This window comes from Pyrus communis, chromosome 7, assembly GCF_041283825.1.
Source record: "Pyrus communis isolate YQ-2024b chromosome 7, ASM4128382v1, whole genome shotgun sequence".
Taxonomy (NCBI): domain Eukaryota; kingdom Viridiplantae; phylum Streptophyta; class Magnoliopsida; order Rosales; family Rosaceae; genus Pyrus; species Pyrus communis.
In genome coordinates this window covers 8,607,914-8,629,143 of record NC_142571.1, presented here as the reverse complement: position 1 = coordinate 8,629,143, position 21,230 = coordinate 8,607,914, and the positions used below count along the sequence as shown (strand labels likewise).

Genomic DNA, 21,230 nt, shown 5'->3' with positions numbered 1-21,230 from the left:
ATGAATGCCTTGGCCTCCTATTTATAGAATTCCAAAACTTGATTTTTGGATTTAAATAATCAGATGAAATAAATCATTTCTGCCAGATATTGACACGTGTCCTATTTGATGACCTTTCCAATTTATTTCGATTTTCCGTTGAGTCACACGCTACATGTAAAATTTATGTGACACGTAAGCGTTGAAATTTTAATTATTGGTTAAAATTCATTTCACCGAAATTTCGATGTCTACAAATGCCCCCACTTCAAGGCGCGTCGTTGACATGTGCTTGTCACGTGTATGAGATGCGTTTTGAAGTTCCTTAATGTAGATGTCGATCCAAGGGCCGTCGGGGCTTGATCTTGAATTGGGCTGGAAATTTCTTCAAGGGCCATCGAGGCTTGATCTTGAGTTCGACTGGAAGATTTTCTGGTTTCCTCCAATCGTTGATTTTCCTTTGTGCTACTCTTGAACTGGGCAGCAGGATTCTTTTGGTCTCCCCCCGAAGGTCTACGAGCGGTTTCAGGATATGGCAGGCAAGTACAAGGTGGAGGTGCTGACCTGTTTCTTTGTTCAATCTTTCCAATTCGTATTGAAGAGGGTTGGAAAGATTGAAGTTTCCTTGTCCCTTCTCTGGCAGTGTATCAACCGTTGAAGATGACTACTCGAGAGCAATACTAGGTAAGCAATCAGGAATAGATTCCAGGTAGTCGGTTCCAGATCGGAAGACTGACTCCAAGTGCCGCTGACTGCTCTCTTTCACTTTGCCATGCGAGTAATAACAAAGACAAAGGAAAAGACAGGGAAAAAGCATGATATGAGATACCTTTGCTTTCGAAGAAGCAGCAAATGAATCAGCACATATATTTGTTATGCTTGTCTCCACATGCTTCGATGTATCATTTTCACTTGCCTTACTTGCTCCCCTTTGCAGAAGTGGTATTTCCTTATGCAGGTTTAGCATCTTTTCTTGTAGTATTTGTCCTCCGATGCAGGAGTTGAATGCAACCTTTGCATTTAAATGGTGCTTCACTCCTTGGTGGCAACTGGTTTGAGTGGAGGTTCCGACATATTGCTTTCTTTGTCCTTGTCTTGGCAGGTGAGAACAAGGGCAAAGGAAAAGATAGGGAAAAAGCATGATATGAGATACCTTTGCTTTCGCCCTTGATGATATGAGATACCTTTGCTTTTGAAGAAGCGGTGAATGAATCAGCACATGCTTCAATCTATCGTTTCCTCCTGGGTCATCTGTACTCGAGGCATCTGGTATCTTCAAAGGTTGAATAGGTTTTCTCAAAGGAAGAAGAAGAATTGTGTATTTCGAGAGGCTTTGCTGGGAGTGCGCCCTCAGAGATGAGGAAGAGTTGGGCATTTTCTTTAGGTCTGCCTTGTCATAAGAGACGAAGGTCGACGTATATAGGGATTTCTTAATAGCAAGTGGTGGTACCGTTCTTTTACCCTTGTCGACAAACGTCTCTTCGATATCTGAACGACGCCTCTTCGATTTCTGAACGAGCGCCACTTTTGACAAAGTTGCACGCGTTTTCTGAAAAGCAGAGAAAGCGTCGCCGAACTTTGCGCTTGTCGGCTAAAGACGTGTAGTCGCGATGATGGCCTCCACGTGTTTTCGACTTTGTCAGATATCTTTTGACAAAGTTGAACGCGTTTTCTGAAAAGCTGCGAACGCGTCGCCGAACTTCACGCAGGAAAATCCGGATTTTTGAATTGGTGGTCGTGTCGCCTTGGCTTTTTATAGCGGTATTGATCACCCCAACATTCACACTCTGAAGATTGCCCATTCTTGAAAAATTGTCTCCGACCCTTTGAAATTTTTTTTTATATCCCTTCTCTTTGAACACCTTTGAAAAATGACTAACTCATCGAACCTTTGCTTAGATTTGAGTCTCAGCAGCGATCCGGTTGTGCCTCGTCAAGGTAATGTATGGCGCCCTTCTTTTTTATCTTCTAACGGTCATCTTACAGGTGAAGACTCTGTGATGAAGGACGCAACAACAGCTACGATAGTAGCTAGGAACCTCCTCACTCCTGAAGATAGTCGGCTGCTTTCAGGACGGTCCGATGAGTTGGCCGTTCAAGAGTCCCTCGCTCTCAGTGTTCAGTGTGCAGGCTCTGTGTCCAACATGGGCCAACGCCTACTTGCTCGCTCCCGCCAAGTTGAATCCTTGATGGCGGAGGTGGAAAGTCTTAAGCAAGAGATCAAACTGCTTAAGTACGAGAATAGAAGTTTGCATGTGCTTGCAAATAACTATTCGTCGGGCATGAAGAGGAAGCTTGATGAGCTGCAAGAATCCAATGGTCGAATGCAAAGTAACCGTCAAAGTGACCGTCAAAGGCTTGCGGCTTTCTTCCAGAGGCATATTTTTCCTGGCTCATCTAGCGTTCCACCAAGTATTGAGGCCTCTTCTTTGATGCCTCCCACTTCTGTAGTTTTTCCCAAGTAATGGGGCTTCACGTGAACAACCTTTGTGAAAACTCCATCTTTTTTTTTTTTTTTTTTTTTTTTTTTTGTACACACTTGTAATTTCTCGGAGATCAATGGACATGCTTTATTTTATTCAGTGTATTGTGCTAAATACAGATAAAACATATACATCACCAAGATATTTTTTTTTTTTTTTTTTTTTTTTTTTGGTTCATCCACGAAAGATGATATATATATATATATATATATATATATTTTATTTATTTATTTATTTATTATTTTTTTTTTTTATATTTTTTTTTTTTGCTTTCGGTGGCTGATCCACGAAAGATGATATATTTTTTATTTTATTTTATTTTTTTATTTTTTTATTTTTTTATTTTTTATTTTTTTATATTTTATTTTTTACTTTCATCATTACTTCCCAACATAATCATTTCCTTTTACTTTATTTTATTATTTTTTATTATTTTATTTTATTTTTTTTTTTGCTTTCGGTGGCTGATCCACGAAAGATGATATATATATTTTTTTTTATTTTTTTATTCTTTACTTTCATCATTACTTCCCAACATAATCATTTCCTTTTACTTTATTTTATTATTTTTTATTATACATCGTCAGTTTTTTTTTCTTTATAAGAAGGTTGAGGCTGAAGGTTGAGGCTGCAAGGTTGAGGCTGCCAAACTGACGAAGAATCCAGAAACGCATCGAAAGTCTGCTTTGCTTGACTCAGTCTCCCCGGGCCTCAAATTGTTACAAAAATTCCATTGATGGCACATGCGGAAGGCGGTTTGGCAGCTGGTGCTGTTTTTGAAAGATGTTTCCCAACATCATTATTGCTACCTCTTTTTTATTAAGGTGCTTCCCAACATCATTATTGCTACCTCTTTTTTTTTTTCTTTTTTTTTTTTTTTTTTTTTTTTTTTTTGAAAGATGCTTCCCAACATCATCATTTTTCTTTTTTTTATATAGTGATCTGCAAGGCTGAGGCTGTCAAACCGACGAAGAACCCAGGAACGCATAAGTTGGTGGTGTAGAAAGAGTTGTGTTGTGCAAAGATTGCAAAGGGAATTTTGCTGTGTAACGCCTTTTGCCGCTGCTTGAAGTTTGTTGCAGTGTGTCACTTTTACCGTGTGGGGTTATGCAAAAGACTGCAGCGAGTTTATGCTGTGTAGTGCCTTTTGATCATAATTTTCCTCGGCGGTGACGTTGTTGTGCCTCTTGTTGCTGCTTGCTGCACCGTCATCGCTGCACACCATTGCACTGTCTGTCGTCCTGCTGTTCAAGTTTTGTGGCTGTTTTTTTTTTTTTTTTTTTTTTTTTTTTTTTTTTTGCGGTCATGGTATTTTTCAAATGTTTTAAGAGCAACACCATTACCATTCTTGCGAAGGAAAATGATTCGCAAGATAGGGGAACAACGCTGAAGATTTACGCCCCACTGACTGGCCTTAAGGCGCTTGCTCTTCCTACAAAAGACAACTCCATGCATATTAAGTCGTGGTCTTCTGAAGTATCTTGGAAGGTGGCAAACTTTGTTCGATCAAATACGGAGAGGGAGGCGTGCACACCGGGGATTCTTATCTTGAACCCTTCACACCATGCTCGTGACAGTCATCCGGCTTCGTTTAAGCTTCTCGGAGATCACATCCGCAGCGGAGCTATGGCTTGGAATGATGCCTTGTCGACTACCGGAGAAGCTGTTTTTGATGAGTCTTATTGGGAGTGGCTTGAAGATGTCTTGGGCCGATCTAAACATGTGCTTACTAGCATGGGCCTTTACCATGCCGTGTACGCGTCTTTGTTTAGTTATGGTCTCCATCATTCTGTCCTTCATGCGTTCTTCGAGCATTGGTGTTCAGCGACTAACACGCTTCATACAGCTCAAGGAGAGATGTCAATTTCACTTTGGGATCTCCACAAGATAGGGGGATTGCCAATCCAAGGTAAGTTTTATGACGAGGTCGTTCCTAGTGCGGAGGAACTTTCTCTCTGCAATAACCGAGGATTGCCTGCGAGTTGTCGCTGTTTATTTTGGGCATATCACAAGCTTTCCCAAGATGCTCGAAGTAAATCAGGCGTGAAGATTTCTTCATGGATCCGCTTCTGGTATTGGGAGGATACAAGGTACAAGAAGTCCTCGAAGAGAAGAAATTGCAACAAAACCACTAAGCCAAAGGGAGACTTATATCCATCTGGTGCCATTGGTTCAGCTAAGCGCCGTTCCCCTGCCGAGTTGAGAGCGTTTGAGGACCTTGGCATAACATCAGAGCATGTGGAAGAATCTTACCTAGCTGCTTTCTTAGCTTGTTGGCTTTGTAAGTTTGTTTTTCCAGTCGGCGACGTCAACTTTATTCGTCCTGGGGTTTTCAAAGTTGCTAGCAAGATGGCTGCAGGTGAATCTTTCAGTCTTGCTATCCCGGTTTTGGCCAATATTTATAATGGCTTGAGTGTTGTTTCGAACTCAGCAAACACTGAAGATCGTGCCGCGGTTCTTCCCTACCATTATGTGTATGGTTGGTTGGGTGAGTACTTCGGTACTCATTTTTTTTCTTCAACTCTAAACAAGTCAGGGCCTTTAATGACGAAGTATTCTGGCGTGCTTTCTTCGAAGAGCCTCGATGATTCCCAGGCGCAAGCACTGTTTAGAAGCTGCGAAGGCTTGAAGATGGACTATCTGGCGAGAGTTGGCTCGGTGCGGCGAGACATCATGGACGATTCGCATCTTCGCTTCTCAGACTTATCTTACCTTATAAGTCTTCGCTCAGGGTATGTTTCTTTGCGGCAAGAAGATCGATGCATTGTTCAGCCGTATAGTCCCCACCGTTTCAGCAGGCAATTTGGTTTTGTCCAACATGTGCCAGGCAAGCTGAAGGAAAAAAACCAATTAGACTCCTTGCAAGCCGTGTATATGCATTGGGAATCTTGTACCCGTGCATGTACAAATGCTTCTATCACCCTGCCGGCAAAAGACGAGTTCAAGAGTAGTCCAGTAACCCGTGCTTACATAAGTTGGTGGTCAAAGGTATATTATGAGAATTCGGGGATGGCAAGTGGTACCAATTCTTCTCATTCACACCTTAATGTATTGAGGGAGGGGTGTTCTGTGGTTCCTACACAACTGATATCTTTTGATTGCGCGAGTGCTGCTACTTTGCAAGATAGACCAGTGGTTTTAGTCCCTCAATGCCCACGCTTGTCTTCTCAACATCTAGATGTATCTGAAGAGGCTGGTGATGAAGTTGATTCGCACGAAGATGGACTTGTTTTACGGCAGGGTCAACAAGTTTTAAACAAGCGACGTCTTGAAGGCGCTCAGGCTGATAGCGATGTCAATTTTCGTCATAAGAAGAAAGAAGTGTTTAGGCTCCCTCAACTCGATGGTAGTGTGTCGTTTGAGAAAGACGTATGCATCTTCTTCTCTCTTATGACTTCTTCTGCTTTCATTGTTCTAGCTTTTGTTTCTAACAGCTTTCTTTGTTTTCTTTAGGTTGGGCCTTCTTGTTCTTTTGACTTGGCGACCACAGGTATTTATTCTTATACGGAGATGCTATTTGGAGGCGACCTACCCACAGGCGAGGAGATTGGGGATCCACCTGGTACAGAGCTTATCCCAAGTTCGTCAAGTTTCCCAAGTTTGCCGTGTGTAGGTGGAGGCATGCAAGATCCCGTCATGCATTCTACACCTTTGCCAGCTAGCTCTGAGATCTCTCTGAGAGGGCCAAACCTTAGTGGTACTGAGCAGCTTATTCATCGCATCAATCTTCGTGCGGCAATGGATATCAAGAGCCATATTGAGGGGAGGATTTTGAAATGCCCGTCGGAGGACCTTGCGTTGCTTAAAGAGGACTTGTCGAAACTTATTTCTGCAATTGACAATCTTAACATTGATTCTTCATCCTTGAAGATCAAGATTGCCGAAATTATGGCCGCCTCAACTGAGTATTCTTCCTTGCGTGTTATTTCCTCGAAGAAGTTGAGTCCAGATGTTAGAGCTCACCAACTTGCTGCAATAGACTTGTCACTAACCCAAGCCCGGTCTTCTCAGCAAGCTGCTTCGGGAGATTATCAATCTACAGAGACTTCTTTAGCTTCCGTCCGGGTACGTCTAGATACGCTGATGCGAGAACAAGAACAGCTTGGCATCGAGGCATCAAAACTTGAAAGTGTTCTCGGGGAGCAGGGAGCTACACTTTCTCAATGCCAAAAGGAGATTTCACGCCTAGAACAAGAGAAAGACATGGCTATGGAATTGCCCATCCTGTCTCTCACTGAGGTAGAGACTTTGAAGGCTTTAGAAGGCTTGCTTGAAGACCGCCTCCTTAGTTTTAGGGACATAGTTTTCGAGTAGTGTCTTCTGCCCTTTTTCTTTTGTAATCAGACTTTTTCCTTCAAAGAAATAAAATATTTGCATTCTTGAATTTGCTCTTTATTCTTCAAAGCGTTTTTTTTTTTTTTTTTTTTTTTTTGAGATGTGACTGTACTTGAAGTTTTGAAGTTTCAAGTTGCCTACGTACCCTTGGTTGAGGAGGGATCAAGTCATGACGTAGTTCAAATGAGTGATGGTTTTTATGATGATTTTGCCGTACACAGTTTATGCTCTTGCGGGCCAGGAGCGTGGTGCGTTTGCTTTAGGGGTAGTAGCGCTTCAAAAATCTGCCGTTGATGGGGCCGATCTCCAACCCGTCTTCTGCCATGATTAAGTAGGCGCCATTGGTGTAGATCTCTTGTATTACGTAGGGTCCATCCCATTTTGATGTGAACTTGCTTTTTGTCTTATGAGTTGTAATGATAGGCCTACGCAATGCCAGCACGAGATCTCCAGCTTGGAAAGACCTTGGGCGGACTTTCTTGTTGAATGCCTTGGATAACCGTGCTTGGTAGCATTCCAAGTGTTGTTGAGCTTCGAGCCTTCTCTCATCCAGTGCTTCCAACTCCTGAAGGCGCAAATTTGCATTTTCTTCATCAGTCAAGCCTTCTTGTATAGCCATCCTTAGTGAGGGAATTTGACTTTCGAGCGGTAGAACAGCTTCTACGCCATATACGAGAGAATAAGGTGTAGCTTGGGTAGGAGTCCTATGTGTAGTCCTATATGCCCAAAGTGCTTCACTTATTCTTTCATGCCAGTCTCTCTTTGTTCGGCCGATTACCTTTTTCAGGAGGTTGCACAGCGTCTTGTTGAATGCTCACGCTGATGTGTTGAGCGTTAGTGTTTTTCGCTTTGTTTGAAATCATCACAGGTGCATTTGGTGTGAAACCAAGTCCGGCTTTGTTGTTGTCAACTCCGTAACCATGCTCCTTCAACTTCTTTTGAGTTTTGGTGAGGTTACGTTCTTCGTCATTGACAGTGTTTGAAACCTTCTTTCCAGCCACTGCAGAAGAAGCGAAGTCGTACCCGGCCCTTGACATGAGTTTGTAGGCGTTAGGGTCAAAACCTTCATCGGTCCTCTTGGTTGGAAGAAAGCTTGATTCCACCTTCTTTGGTAGAGCTTTTATGAAGCCTTGTGGTAGTCTTGCGACCTTAGCACCCCCTAGCTGTGTCAAAGGCAAAACTGCATTTGTCTTGAGCAACTTCAGATTATCCGCATGCCACTGTGTGTCGGCTTCTCTTGTTCCAGTTTCGAATGGAGATTGACCATTCTTTCTTCTTGACATCGGGATATATCGAAATATGGGTGCGTTCGGTCCTTCTGACGGCATCCTACTCCCTTTGGTTGTTGCAGGTTTAGCAAACTCGTCATCGTCTTTGCTTGAAGATGGCACATCCTGCTCTTTTTTCCTTTTAGGCATGACTTGCCACTCCTGCTTTTTAGGTGCTGCTTTGCCCGTGGATCTGATGTCTTCCGGAAGGGCTTCGGGTACCATGTCTTCATCCATGTAGAACTTGGCGTCTGCAAAGTGCGATTCGGCTTCGGTGAATGGCTTGGTATCACATTGGATCACCTTCACCCCTTCTTGGTAAAATTTTAGGCATTGGTGAAGGGTGGACGGCACTACCCCATTTGCGTGGATCCAAGGTCTTCCTAAGAGCAAGCTGTAGGAAGTTCTTGCATCGATCACGTGGAATATCGTGCTTGATTTGAGCTCACCCATGGTCATCTCTACTCGGATCATGCCCATCGCCCTTTGTCCTCCTTGGTTAAAACCCTGGATCAGCAGACGGCTCAGGGATAGTTCATTCACCTTGATGCCGATTATGGTCATTGTTGATTTTGGCATGATGTTTATGGCCGACCCACCATCCACAAGCATGCGGTTGACTTTGTATTCCCTTATGTACCCGGAGACGAAGAGAGGACGGTTGTGAGGCTTTGATCCCAACAGTAGGTCTTCGTCAGTGAAGTTAATTACGTCATGGGTGGCACAACATGTGGCACATTCATGTGGCGGAAGCTTCGAGCCTTCGTCATTACTTTCTTGCACTTCGTGGTCGTCGGGACTTGCCAAGACTGCTGCTAATGCTCTTCGCATCTTTTTTGGTAATGGTAGCGCTTCCTCGATGCTAAAGTGTGTTGGCAGACCTTCTCCAGGTGTAAGGGCCTTTTCTACCTCAGTGGCGATAGCTTTGCCTTTTGAGGGCTTTTCTATTTCTACTTCAACCATGTGACAGGCCACAGTAGTGCTCTGTTGGAAAAAGTCATTCGGGAAGTATTCATGTAAGGAAACGGGAATGCGTAACCCCTGCTCCGTAGGTTCCCCAGCATATGTTGTCTTATCATGCTTTATGTTTCTTTTAGGCTTCGCATTGTTGCGGCCGTGGTGATTTCTTCTTTGTTCCACCTTTGGCTGTATGACTCGTGGTCTTGGTTTCCTTGTCTTTTTGTAGGTTACCAATATCCATCCTTCTTCATCATCAGCATGTGCATCTTGGTCGCTTCTCTCCAGTGATGGTTGTGTAGGAGGTGCCGTGCAACTTGAGCATTCATGGGAACGGTCAGGTGTCGTTTGGAGAGGCACAGGATTAAACGATCCAAACGCAATTGTAGTGGTATGCGTTGCGGCCGTGTCCTCAAGGTCGAGCTCAATTTGCCCTTGTTGTGCTAGCTTCATGATGAGTTCTTTGAGAACGAAGCACTTGCCAACAGGATGACTCACAATACGATGGTACTTGCAGTACCTAGGATCGTTTGTGCGATTCATTTCTTCAGGACGCTTGCATTCGGGTAGCTCAATCACCTTTTTTTCCAGCAAGTCATCTAACATGGCAGCCATGTCAGAGTCAGGAAAAGGGTACGTTTTCTGTTCCAACTCTCTCAAGGTGCTCTTGTATCTGTCTTGGGTGCGAGAAGGCTCACTTGTCTTTATCTCTTTCGCTTTCTTCTTGGAGGAGATCTTGATGGGTGCTGATGAGGTCTTGATGGGCGCTGAGGAGGTCTTGATGGGGGTAGTGTTGACGGTGAAAGCTTCCTTAGCAGGCTTCTTCCCGGTCTTGTCTACATTTGGGGCGAATACTTTTTCCTTATTGAAGTTAGTAATCGGCTCCTTTTTCCCGTGATTAGCGATACTCAGCTCCATGTCGTGGGAACGAGTTGCTAGCTCTTCGAATGTTCTTGGTTTTATGCCTTGGAGGATGTAATGTAACCCCCAGTGCATGCCTTGAACGCACATCTCAATGGCAGAGGTTTCAGAAAGCCGATCTTTGCAATCCAGACTTAAGGAGCGCCATCTATTTATGTAGTTGACGACAGGTTCATCTCTCCACTGTTTCGTACTGGTCAGCTCTAGCATGCTTACAGTACGACGAGTGCTGTAGAAACGGTTGAGGAATTCCCTTTCTAGCTGGTCCCAACTGTTGATAGACTCAGGTTCGAGGTCAGTGTACCAGTCAAAAGCGTTACTTTTCAGCGAACGCACGAACTGTTTGACGAGGTAGTCTCCCTCTGTCCCAGCATTGTTGCAAGTTTCAATGAAATGGGCGACATGTTGCTTCGGGTTGCCTTTTCCATCGAACTGCATGAATTTTGGGGGCTGATAACCCCTTGGCATCTTCAAAGCATCAATCTTCTTGGAGTAAGGCTTTGAGTACAGTACGGAGTCATGCGAGCTTCCTTCGTACTGTGTCTTGACAGTGCTTGCGATCATCTCCTGTAGCTGCTGGATAGATAGAGATCCCATGAATGCCGTTGTTTGGTCTAGCTTCGGCTTCTCTTCAACTTTCTCCACTGGTGGCTCCTCTTCTTCGTCGTCTTCTTTCTTTAATAGGCCAATATTTGGGTCGACTTTCACATCGGGCAGCGCATCTAGTTGGTTGACAAGTGCGGCAATCTGCAAGTCCTTCTCTTCCACAGTCCGTGTGAGCCTTGCGATTGCTTCATTCATCTGAGCTAGCTGCTCCTCGATTGAAGTTGCTCCAGTGGTCATGACTTGCATGGTTGTACTGCCGCTCGAATCAGCGTCGGAGAGTAGGGACTCTGAGTATTTCTTCGGGCTTTCCCCCCTTGATGCCCTTAGCGAGGCTAGGGTGATCACATGCTCGTAGCTTAGGTGCTCTTGTTCCTTTGACAGAGTCAATGCAGGGGCGGAAGCCGCAGCAAAAAGAGCTCTTGCCTTACTTCGGGTCATGATGCCTGAAATATCACCACTTGCGGCGATGATGTTCTTGTTCTTTGCTTTGATTGCAGGAACAGCTTGATCATTTCTTGATGCCATTTGCGTTTTTCGATGATTGGAGGATAGAGATGAGAGGTAGAGATATCCCACCGGGCGTGCCAAATTTGTAAACACGAATTTTTCCTGAAACAAGAGACAAGAATACGTGTACAAAATATATTTTTTGTTTGTATTGATTTTGGGGTTACAATCTCTTTGTAATTTGATCCTCTGATTCTATCTTCGTAGGGTGAAGGTTTGTGGATGAGCTGTTGATCCAAAGGGCCGTCGGGGCTTGATCTAGGGATGAACAGTTGATGAACGGATCTTCGAGGGCTTTTGGGCTTGATCTTGAAGACTGGATGTATGGATTTCTTCAAGGGCTTTTGGGCTTGATCTTGAAGGTTGATGGATGAGCGGATCTTCAAGGGCTTTTGGGCTTAATCTTGAAGAACGATTGGATGTGTGGATTTGTTGAGGTTGTTGATCCAAAGGGCCGTTGGGGCTTGATCTTAGGATGAACGGATGATGAACACTTTCTTCAAGGGGCCGTCGGGGCTTGATCTTGAGTCGGTGGAAGTTCTTCAAGGGCCGTTGGGGCTTGACCTTTGAAGGAGGATTTGACGAAGAACGAAGAGTGTTTTCTTGATCCTTCGGGATTTGCTTGAGAGCTTTAGAGTTTCGAGGCTTCGAGGTTTTGGTGTGATGTAAATTCCCTTCTTTCTTTCTCTTCTTCCTTTCTTTCTTCCTTTCTTTCTTCCTCCCGAAATGAATGCCTTGGCCTCCTATTTATAGAATTCCAAAACTTGATTTTTGGATTTAAATAATCAGATGAAATAAATCATTTCTGCCAGATATTGACACGTGTCCTATTTGATGACCTTTCCAATTTATTTCGATTTTTCGTTGAGTCACACGCTACATGTAAAATTTATGTGACACGTAAGCGTTGAAATTTTAATTATTGGTTAAAATTCATTTCACCGAAATTTCGATGTCTACACTTATCATTGATGATTACTCTCAAAAGTAAATAGTTTGGGAGTAGGGTGTTATTGATTATACATGTTACGCCATATTATATATTTTGGGAATATCATGAAATGTTTGGGTTTAGATTGCATAATGGGATATTCATACGGATATTACTTGAACCTAACTATTGTGAATGCTTTGAAGTGCTAAATGATGTCGCGGACACCCAGGTAAGCTTCAGGTGAGTACATGTTGATGATAGTGATGGTAGCGAGTATGATTGTGTTGAGATATATCATAGCTCATAAACCTGCACCTCGGTGTTAATGCTCCCGCCCGTGGCCAGGGTACAGTCCTTCGCGTGATGTTCACCTCCCGCACCTTACGCTCACCTTGGATCCAAGGTAGGTACACAATTCTGTCGTACAGACCACTTTAGGTGGTTCCGACTCGTAGGTGACCCGCGATTATTCACACAGTCTTCACGTGATCATAGCACTTGAGAGTATTTATTTACACCCAGTCTTGTTGTACAGACCACTTTAGGTGGTTCTGACTCGTGTGTAGGTATACTTATTGAGCTATTGGCTAGCATGTTATTGAGTTATTGACTAGCATGATTGTTGAGATATGTGATGAGATATGGATAAGTCGTGCATGTCACTATAAGTGACTCCGACTTATATGATAGCCATGATTGATGAGATGTGGATAAGTCGTACAAGTCGTACAAGTCACTATAGGTGACTCCGACTTATATCCTAGCCATGATTGATGAGATATGGATAAGTCGTACAGGTCACTATAGGTGACTCCGACTTATATGCTAGCCATGATTGATGAGATATAGATAAGTCGTACATGTCACTATAGGTGACTCCGACTTATATGATAGCCATGATTGATGAGATATGGATAGGTTGTACAGGTCACTGAGGTGACTCCGACTGATATATCATTTTGTATTGATTAAGTTCATTTGGCTTACTTATTAATGCATTGTGGAGTTAATGGACATGGTAAACCGTGGTTTTGGCCATTTTTGAGTATGGTGTGGATATATGTATATATGTTGTATTGTCTTATGGAAAACGATACGGGTTTTATATTGAGGGGGATTACTTTTAGAGAGGTAAAAACTTTGGGAAGCTTGGTTTTATTGCTCACTCACACCCTCTGTTTGGTGCCTTCCAGGTTTTAACTGTTGAGTTTGTATCAACAAGGATATCTGGCGAATCTTAGTATTGATGGATACTTCTGAGGGTATGATTCTTACCCACACTTCTGTACCTTACTTATGCTCTGACGTCGTGTGTGAAATGGGTTCGCTCCCGCTCACAACGCACTCTGGTATTTAAAATTTTTAGATTCAAATTATTCACATTTTTCTACACTCTATCACATTTTATGGCTTCGTCACCTTTCAGGTGTCGGCCAGCACAACTCGATTCAGGGTCCAAGTGGACTTTCTGGGTCAGGGTGTGTCAACTTTGGTCCTAATTCTTATTTATAGTGCAAGGAGTGACATACGAAGATGTATAAGGTTGGAACAACATTTTTCCTTTTCCAATTTGACTCTTCTTTTAACACCATTTGCATAATAAAAAACTAATGAAAAGAACTTTAAATTTTTATCCAAAAACATACAATGAATTTTCTTTAATTACAATGACAAAAGACGATGACAATATTGTAAATAAGTTAAAGTTTAGATGTAATGACTGTATCACAATTAAGTTAAAATTGAAATCAACAATCGTTTCTTCATAAAATTGAAGGTTTTTCAAACTTTTCATTAAAAATCATTAATGTGTTTTTCATTGAAAATTTTGTTGTGTGAAAATTTTCCATTAAAACTCACTTATATAAAATCAAAGAGTGGTTATTTGATCTAAAAGAATCGAGTAGAACCAGGAAAATGCAAAAGAAAAATCTCCAGGAGGTGTGCTGCTTAAATTCTCCTGTATACTTCAATGATAGGTTGGGTGGTCATGCACGTGTGCTAGTCTTGAAACGAACCAGTCCTTATGCAACATATAATCATAGTATTAGTACCACGTTCCATTGGGTCGTGTTGAAACGAACAAGTCGAGCTTGAACCAAGTTCAAGCTATCTCACAAAATATATGAGCTGATTATATGAAAGTTCCGTATTGACTTATTTTTTTCTCTAACGAGTCTATTTTTATTTTATTTTATTTTATTATTAGTTTTTTGAGGTCAACTCATTTCACTAAAAAATTGAACTTAATTCGAATTATTTCAAGCATGTTTACAACCTCTACATGGTTGAGGGATTGGAGGGAAACTATTAAAATTGGCTTGTAATACATCTGACAGTCTGTCACCCTTATTTCAGGTTAGTCTTTATCATTTCTTTACAGGTATGGGATTTGGGCTAGCAGCACAATGAGCCAAACATCATAATTTAGTGTTGAATTAGCCATTTACATGAGTTGAACCTACAAACTATCATTATAACTGAAAAGAAATATCACTATATTATAGTAATAAATAAATCGTTCTTGTTGAATGTGCAACAAAATGGTAATCAAATAAGACAGGCCTAGCCCAATCTCATATTGGCCTTACTAGCCCATGAAACCGATTTAAGGCCCAAATGTTTTTGGTCTACGAAATGGAAATTAATCGATAGATTTCGGGACTTGTTTTAGCAGACGTCTTGATAGAAAACAAGTAAAAAACATCAATTTTAGAATCTGGAATTAAATTGTATAATATTTGGGTGTTTGAATTAGGGACTCTTTCTTCTTCTCATGGAAAGAATCAATGCTATAGCCCCGCGAATGCAAAGCACTCACTGAAGCTTTTTCATTCAACGGTTTTGGTGGCCTTTCTTTGCGTGCATTCTGTATCTTTATCCTTTTAGATGTTGTTGATTATAGGCAAGTTACCTAGACTTGTGCTTTGTTAGGGTACAAATAAACAGTGGCCTTCACTATCCATTTCAGGCCTTAGAGAGATTTGTTTGAATCAAATATGGCTGTTGAGTATCTTATATTCCTGAAGGAATCCAATTTGTATGATTAGTGAATGGGATTTTGGGAATATAAAGAACAAGCAACAAGGTTCCCTTGTAAGTCTGGGACAGCATTGCATCCTTGCAAGGCCTAATCCTGATGGTCTTTCTGGGCACTTAACACACTACGTTGAGTTTGGCTTCTAGTGTGAAACAATTAGTTGCTTTCTTGGGCAATCAAAGTATTGGCTCCATGAATGTGTAGAAAGTAATTTATCAAAAGGCTTCAACGTAGAAACAGGGACGTATTTTATGTAGTATAGTTCATATTGAATATCAACATATGCGAAACATTTGTATGTTTCTTCTTATTTCATTTCTTATCCAAGATGTCAGATTATAGTCTTTAGGGCGTTTGTTATATGTACGGCTTTGGTGTAATGTCATATAAACAAGTATTCTACCCCAAAGTTTTAGAAAATGTTAGGTATACATATTTTTTCGTCTAAGTTTGTGATTTCGATTTCTTGATGTTTTTCTCATTAGTTATCTTTATTATTCTTCCTTTTTCCTATAAGAAAAGTTCTCTTGCCTTTGTTTTCCCCATCTTTGGTTTACGTGTGTCTGTAAATATATATATATATATATATATATTCACACACACACACATGTACATACACACACACACATATATATATATATATATATTATATGATAATATTATATTATATATAAATTATGTTACATATTATATATATTATTTGGGTCGGATTTGGAGACGATTATGGAATGAGGATCTTTATAGCCGTATCCAAAACCATAACCGAATAATATTCACGATTTTTTTCATATCCAAAATATTTGAGTGCCTCTAATCCGCACGATTTGTTCTTTTCCGACCTGCCGGAGCTTCTCTTCGACCCTCTCGAGCTCGTCGAATAGCACTTTATGGAGTTACCCAAATTTTCATACCCAAATCCGTTCTCCGGACGGTTGTCCACGGTTATTGGATTTAATGTTTTGAATTGTCATCTCTAGCTTAAACCCCCAAAACCCAAACCCTGCAGCTTCTTCTGAGGCTTGTCTGTGCCTCTCTCAAGGGTCTCTCTCTCTATATATATGTATATTTAATTTGTTTCACTTGAAAGAAAACAAGGAAAAATGATCAATTTTAGAATCTTCTTAACGGTCAAGTAGTGAAGAACCAAAAGGTGTGTTGTTCAAAATAATAGTTCTTGTAATATCCATGAAATAGGTTTTGTTTGTCAACATGAAATTATTGCTCCTTGTTTAAAGCTTCTTTTTATGCCAATCCTTAAAGTTGAAAAACAAAATGATTTAGATAGTGAGTTATTGTCTGATCGATGTTTATTCTTACCCATTTTCTATGCCTTTTGTTTTTCATTTTTCTGAAGGCTCTCTGAGACAAAGCTCCTGAGTTCAGATTCTTGCTTCAGAAAGCATTCTCAAGTTCACATAGATTACCGCAGGTCGCTTTTGCTTTTGCTTTTGCTTTTTTATTTTATTTTATTTTAATTTTATTTTTTTATAGATTTTTTACATGTTAAGATATTACGTTCTTACTTGAGAGGTTGATGCAGGAGCCAGTTAGGTCTTTATTTTGCGATTTCACATGAGGGTGTCATCAATGCAGCATATTCTGATCTAGTTGACTCATCAAGAGAACTTTGGACTCACTAGCAGAACTACAAGAAGTATGGCTGTCAAAAGTTTTTTTTTTGTCTACCTCTTACTACTTGGTTTCCGGTTTAGCTTCATACCTTGTTGTAATATGATAAGTGCTTTATACATTGTTATGATTTGTTAATATTGCCATTTGTATATGCTAACATTTATCACATCGGGATATTTTTCTTGTTGCAGCTTTACTTGAGAAGAACCTGTCCATTATTCAAGCAACACATAGTATGTGCAAAGTACATTTATCAAACTATTATATTTATTTTCTAATACAATTTGGCTTTCCGTTCTTGTGCATAATCTATCATTTTCGGCATGATAAGAATTGCCAATATGTGAAAGGTTTGCAGCTATGCTTGGTGATTTACATTTTGTGTTTGAAGTTTTTAATAACCGTTTACATTCTCATAAAGTGTGTTTGGCTTATAACTATACCATTAGTTAAGATAGAGTTCAATTTTGTCAAATCAAACTTTAAGGAAATGCTCAAGTTTTCATATGATTGTGAGGGTTCCCCAAATTTCAGAAGTTCCACTACAATGGTTGCTATAATTAGTCAGATTATGCTGGTACTAAGTTATCATTAAGAGTGTAAAAGTGTTAATCAAGAGGAATGGATTGAGCTCAGCCTTGCCCAAGGTTATCCCAAAACACAATGCATCGAGCTTGAGCTTGGACTGGCTCAATTGTTAAATGTAAATCTTGGAACATCAGCTTTAGTTCTGCTGAATTGTTGTGAAGTTTGTGCATTGTTCTGATTGAGGACAAGCCAGTCCCAATAGGTGATGGCTTGTGCGTAATAGGTGGGAAGTTCAAAGTAGTCCAATTGGTTAGAAATACAGTTGTTTTCGACAAACATTAGACACCTTGGGATTTTGCTTACAGAAACATCAATTAAATCACACTCTAGAGGTAGGTATTTGTTGCAGTTGTCAAAAGCATAATGTTGACATGGAAGGTAAATCAGTTGGGCCTTGTTTTGTTGATCTGAGGATAGCCAAGATGAAGCCAGATTTCAAATTGCCCTAAGATGTCGGCACAAATCTTTCCTGCTTGATCTCATATAAACCTTAGCCTGATTTAGCAAAAAAATTGGCATTTAGGCTACCATGGTCTAATTGACTGTCCTACTTTGTACTGTTTGCATATGTTCATGCCTGCATGTGTTCATGAACTTCTCCTAATACATATCTTGTTCTGTAGGTAAATCTGAACGATCTAAGATGTCAGTCATCTAAGAACATTGATGGTGATGAGGATTAGTCACGGATTTCTGAGTTGCTGTCAAGGTACTCAAATCATAATTAGATATTCTGAGAAGAAGAATCATATTCTACTATCTACATTGTTAGGATTTTGGCTCGTCAAATATGTCCTAGTTGGTTTAGGATTGTTTTAGGAAATCTAGAGGTATATCGATTCTTGTCCTAGAGGGATTAGGAAAGAATTTCAGTTTCCTTATTCAATTTAGGTTTGGATTTCTAGAAGTCTATTTGGATTTGGATAAGTGTAATTTCCTAGTCCACTTAGAAATAGGAATTCAATTAGCCTTGGGACAACTAAGAGTTTTACAGAGAAAAAGAAAATAGTTAGACAGCCAAGAGTTTTGAGATTAGTTCTAGGGTTTGCAAAAGTTCTGTAATCTCTATTATTAATCAAATGAGCGATGATTTCACTATCTAGAGAAATCACAACTGGACGTAGGCAAAAGTTCTGCCGAACCAGTATAATTTTTGTGTGTTTCTAAGTTTTCTAATATTTGCTAGTTTAGTCTATTGTCGTTGGTTACATTAAAGAACAAGGTCTAGTGTGCGGGTTTTTCAACAATTGGTATCAAGAGCTAGGATCAAAGTGTTCTACGATGTCAAAAGGGAAGATGAATGTGGATCAAGGACCTGCTTAAAGCCCTTTGACGGCAAGGATGACTTCACGGACTGGCAAAGGATGATGAAGAACGTACTGATACAGCAGGATTTGGATGATGCACTTGATGGTAAGAAGCTGGAAAGCATGACAGAAGCAGCATGGAATAAGGTTCTCAAGAAGGCCAAGAGTTCCATCGAGATCCATCTCACATGATCAGGTTGGTCACACATCACCGAAAAGATGTTTGCCCAGGAAGCATGGGAAAAGTTGGAGAATGTTTAAATGGGAAAAACCGTGTCCAATAAACTTTTTTCTAAAGGATGAACTATTCGAGCTTTGACTAGAAGAAGGAGATGATATTGAAGATCACGTATGCATGTTCCAGAATTGCATAGCTAATCTTCAAAAGGTCGAAGAAACTTACAAAGATGATGATATGGCTATCATCTTGTTGAGGTCTCTACCTTCGTCTTTCAAGCACTTTCGAACAAATCTAATGTTTGGAAAAGAGTCCCTGAAGCTTGAAGATGTAATTCAAGCTCTTCAGTCATATGCTAAACTAGATGATATAACTGAAAGCTCTCAAGGCCTTTATGCCAAAGGCAAGGAGAGGGGGTGGGAAAAGACAAAGGAAGAGAAAACAGGCAACAAAGGTAGGTCAAAACCAATCGATTGGTTGAATTAACAATTGATCAGTTGGCCAAACCAATCGATCACCTTGAATTAACAATTCCTCTTGTTGTGTTGTTGTTACGAGTTGCTTGTTTTTGCTCCTACCGATCGCTCGCTTGATTGCTCACCCGTTCGAAAAACTTCTTCATACTTTAGATAGTGAGGCAACTCACAACATGAGCTTATCTAATTATTTGAATCTTTTCCAAAGACAAGTATTTCTGGATTGGTAATAGAGATAAAGTACACTTATGAGCCAAGTTTTAACGAACAAGTCGAGCTATCTCATTAAAGATATGAGTTGTTCACTAGCTTTATGAGTTGAACATACCAAAGCTCCATATCGACTCATTTTTTTTAAACTGGTCTAGTATTTCTTTTAAGCTCATTTCGAGCATATTCACAATCCCTACATATGGTGCTCACCTTATGAATACCCAAGCCCATTTAAGGTCCAAATGTTTTTTGGCTGAACGTTTGATTTGTAAATATTTAGGTTTTTGAATTTGTAGGGACTTAGACGTCACAATGGAGAGGAAGGCCCGTGACAATGACAGTGAGCTCGAGACGATGGCTATTTCGACAGCGATGAGCTGAATGTTTGATTTGTAAATTCTGTTATTGGGTTTCGGTAATTATTCGGTTTTCTTTTGGTGATTTTGTTGTTAATCGATGATTTGTAATGTGGATGGAGGAAGAAGGTGACTTTGATGATGAGCAGGACGGCGAGGGGGAGGAAGAAGAATCAGAAAATGAGGATGGAGAAGAAGAGGGGGAAGAGGAAAATGGTGATGGGAAAAAAGACTACATGAATGTTCGTCATCAGGAGCAGTAAGAGACTTCTGTTCACAGTCCCTTTATTTTTAATTATAAACTCTTGATGCTTAATTGGAACATATAACTAAATAATGTGAATATAGGAGATAATATGCATAGCCGTTGGAGGTTGGTGACCAAAATTTGATATTAGGTTACAAAAGTCATTGGATAATGTAATAGTCCGCGAGTGTAGGTATAGAAATTGAATACTGGTGCCATTTTCATCTTATCTCGAGGCTACTATTTAGTATTTATTTAAGTTATTATGAAAGCACAAAATGGAGTTATATATGCATATGCAACTCTTCAATTCCAGATTAAAAGAAAGATTTATACAGTGAATTATTGTCTGATCGATGTTTATACTTAATTTCTTATGCTACGCCTTGTTTAAATCTCTTGAGTTCAGATTTTTGCTTCAGAAAGCATTCTCAAGTTCAAATAGATTACCACAAGTCACTTTTTGCTTCCTTCTTTTTTTTTTCTTTTTTTTTTTTTTTTAAATAGCATTTTGACATGTTAAGTTACTATGTTTTTTAAAAAGCAGCAACATTGCTACTTGTTAGTCTTCCTACATGATCTAAGAATACAATTAATTAAATAGATATAGGATCACATTGACCATACAGTATTACCTGCAACTCAACAACTAAAAATGAGATTGAGACTTGGCGGAAAACTCGAAATCCCTCACCGAAAAGAACTCAATATTACGCAATTAAATCATCAATTTTCATGGCATATTGTTTTTTGTTTAAGAAAACCTTCTTTTACTTTATCGTACAAAAAATCCTACTCGAAGTAAAAATTAACAGTAGTAAGTCATGGCAGCATAAAGTATAATCAGTAAATTATATCCAACATAACATAAAACACCATTTGACTAATAAACATTTAACTCAATAAATTAATTACCACATCAAACTTGAGAGTCCAACATGTCTAAATATGTCAAAACCTTCTCCATATTCAACTTCAATTGCCTAAAAATACCAAAAAGCGGAGCAAAAACATAATTTCATCAAAAGTGCTTACCCAAGGATAAGTTAAAAATAGAAAATAATCAAACCTTAGAAGCTCTAGATTCTTAATCACCACAAAAATGACAAATTAAACCAAAACTACTACTAAAAAAAAAAAAGCAAACATCAATTATCTAGATATATAAAAGAGAGAATTTTTTAAAACTATAATTGTAAGTGG

General features: G+C 40.0%; 1 protein-coding gene and 2 long non-coding RNA genes across 3 annotated transcripts in view; 2 read left to right on the top strand and 1 right to left on the bottom strand.

The window, feature by feature from the left end:
* The window catches only part of LOC148695657 (uncharacterized), a 61,651-nt gene that overhangs the window by 36,327 nt on the left and 4,094 nt on the right, over window positions 1-21,230 (bottom strand). The window lies entirely within an intron of this gene.
* LOC148695660 (uncharacterized) lies at window positions 3,707-7,017 on the top strand. The gene is made up of 2 exons (XM_088697963.1): window positions 3,707-5,831; window positions 5,916-7,017. Exons 1-2 carry the CDS (start codon window positions 3,768-3,770, stop codon window positions 6,774-6,776), a joined length of 2,925 nt encoding a protein of 974 aa, XP_088554089.1. The 5' UTR covers window positions 3,707-3,767; the 3' UTR covers window positions 6,777-7,017.
* On the top strand, window positions 18,119-20,430 carry LOC148695659 (uncharacterized). The gene is made up of 2 exons (XR_015964871.1): window positions 18,119-19,839; window positions 19,930-20,430. It is a non-coding gene; the product is annotated as an uncharacterized LOC148695659 (long non-coding RNA).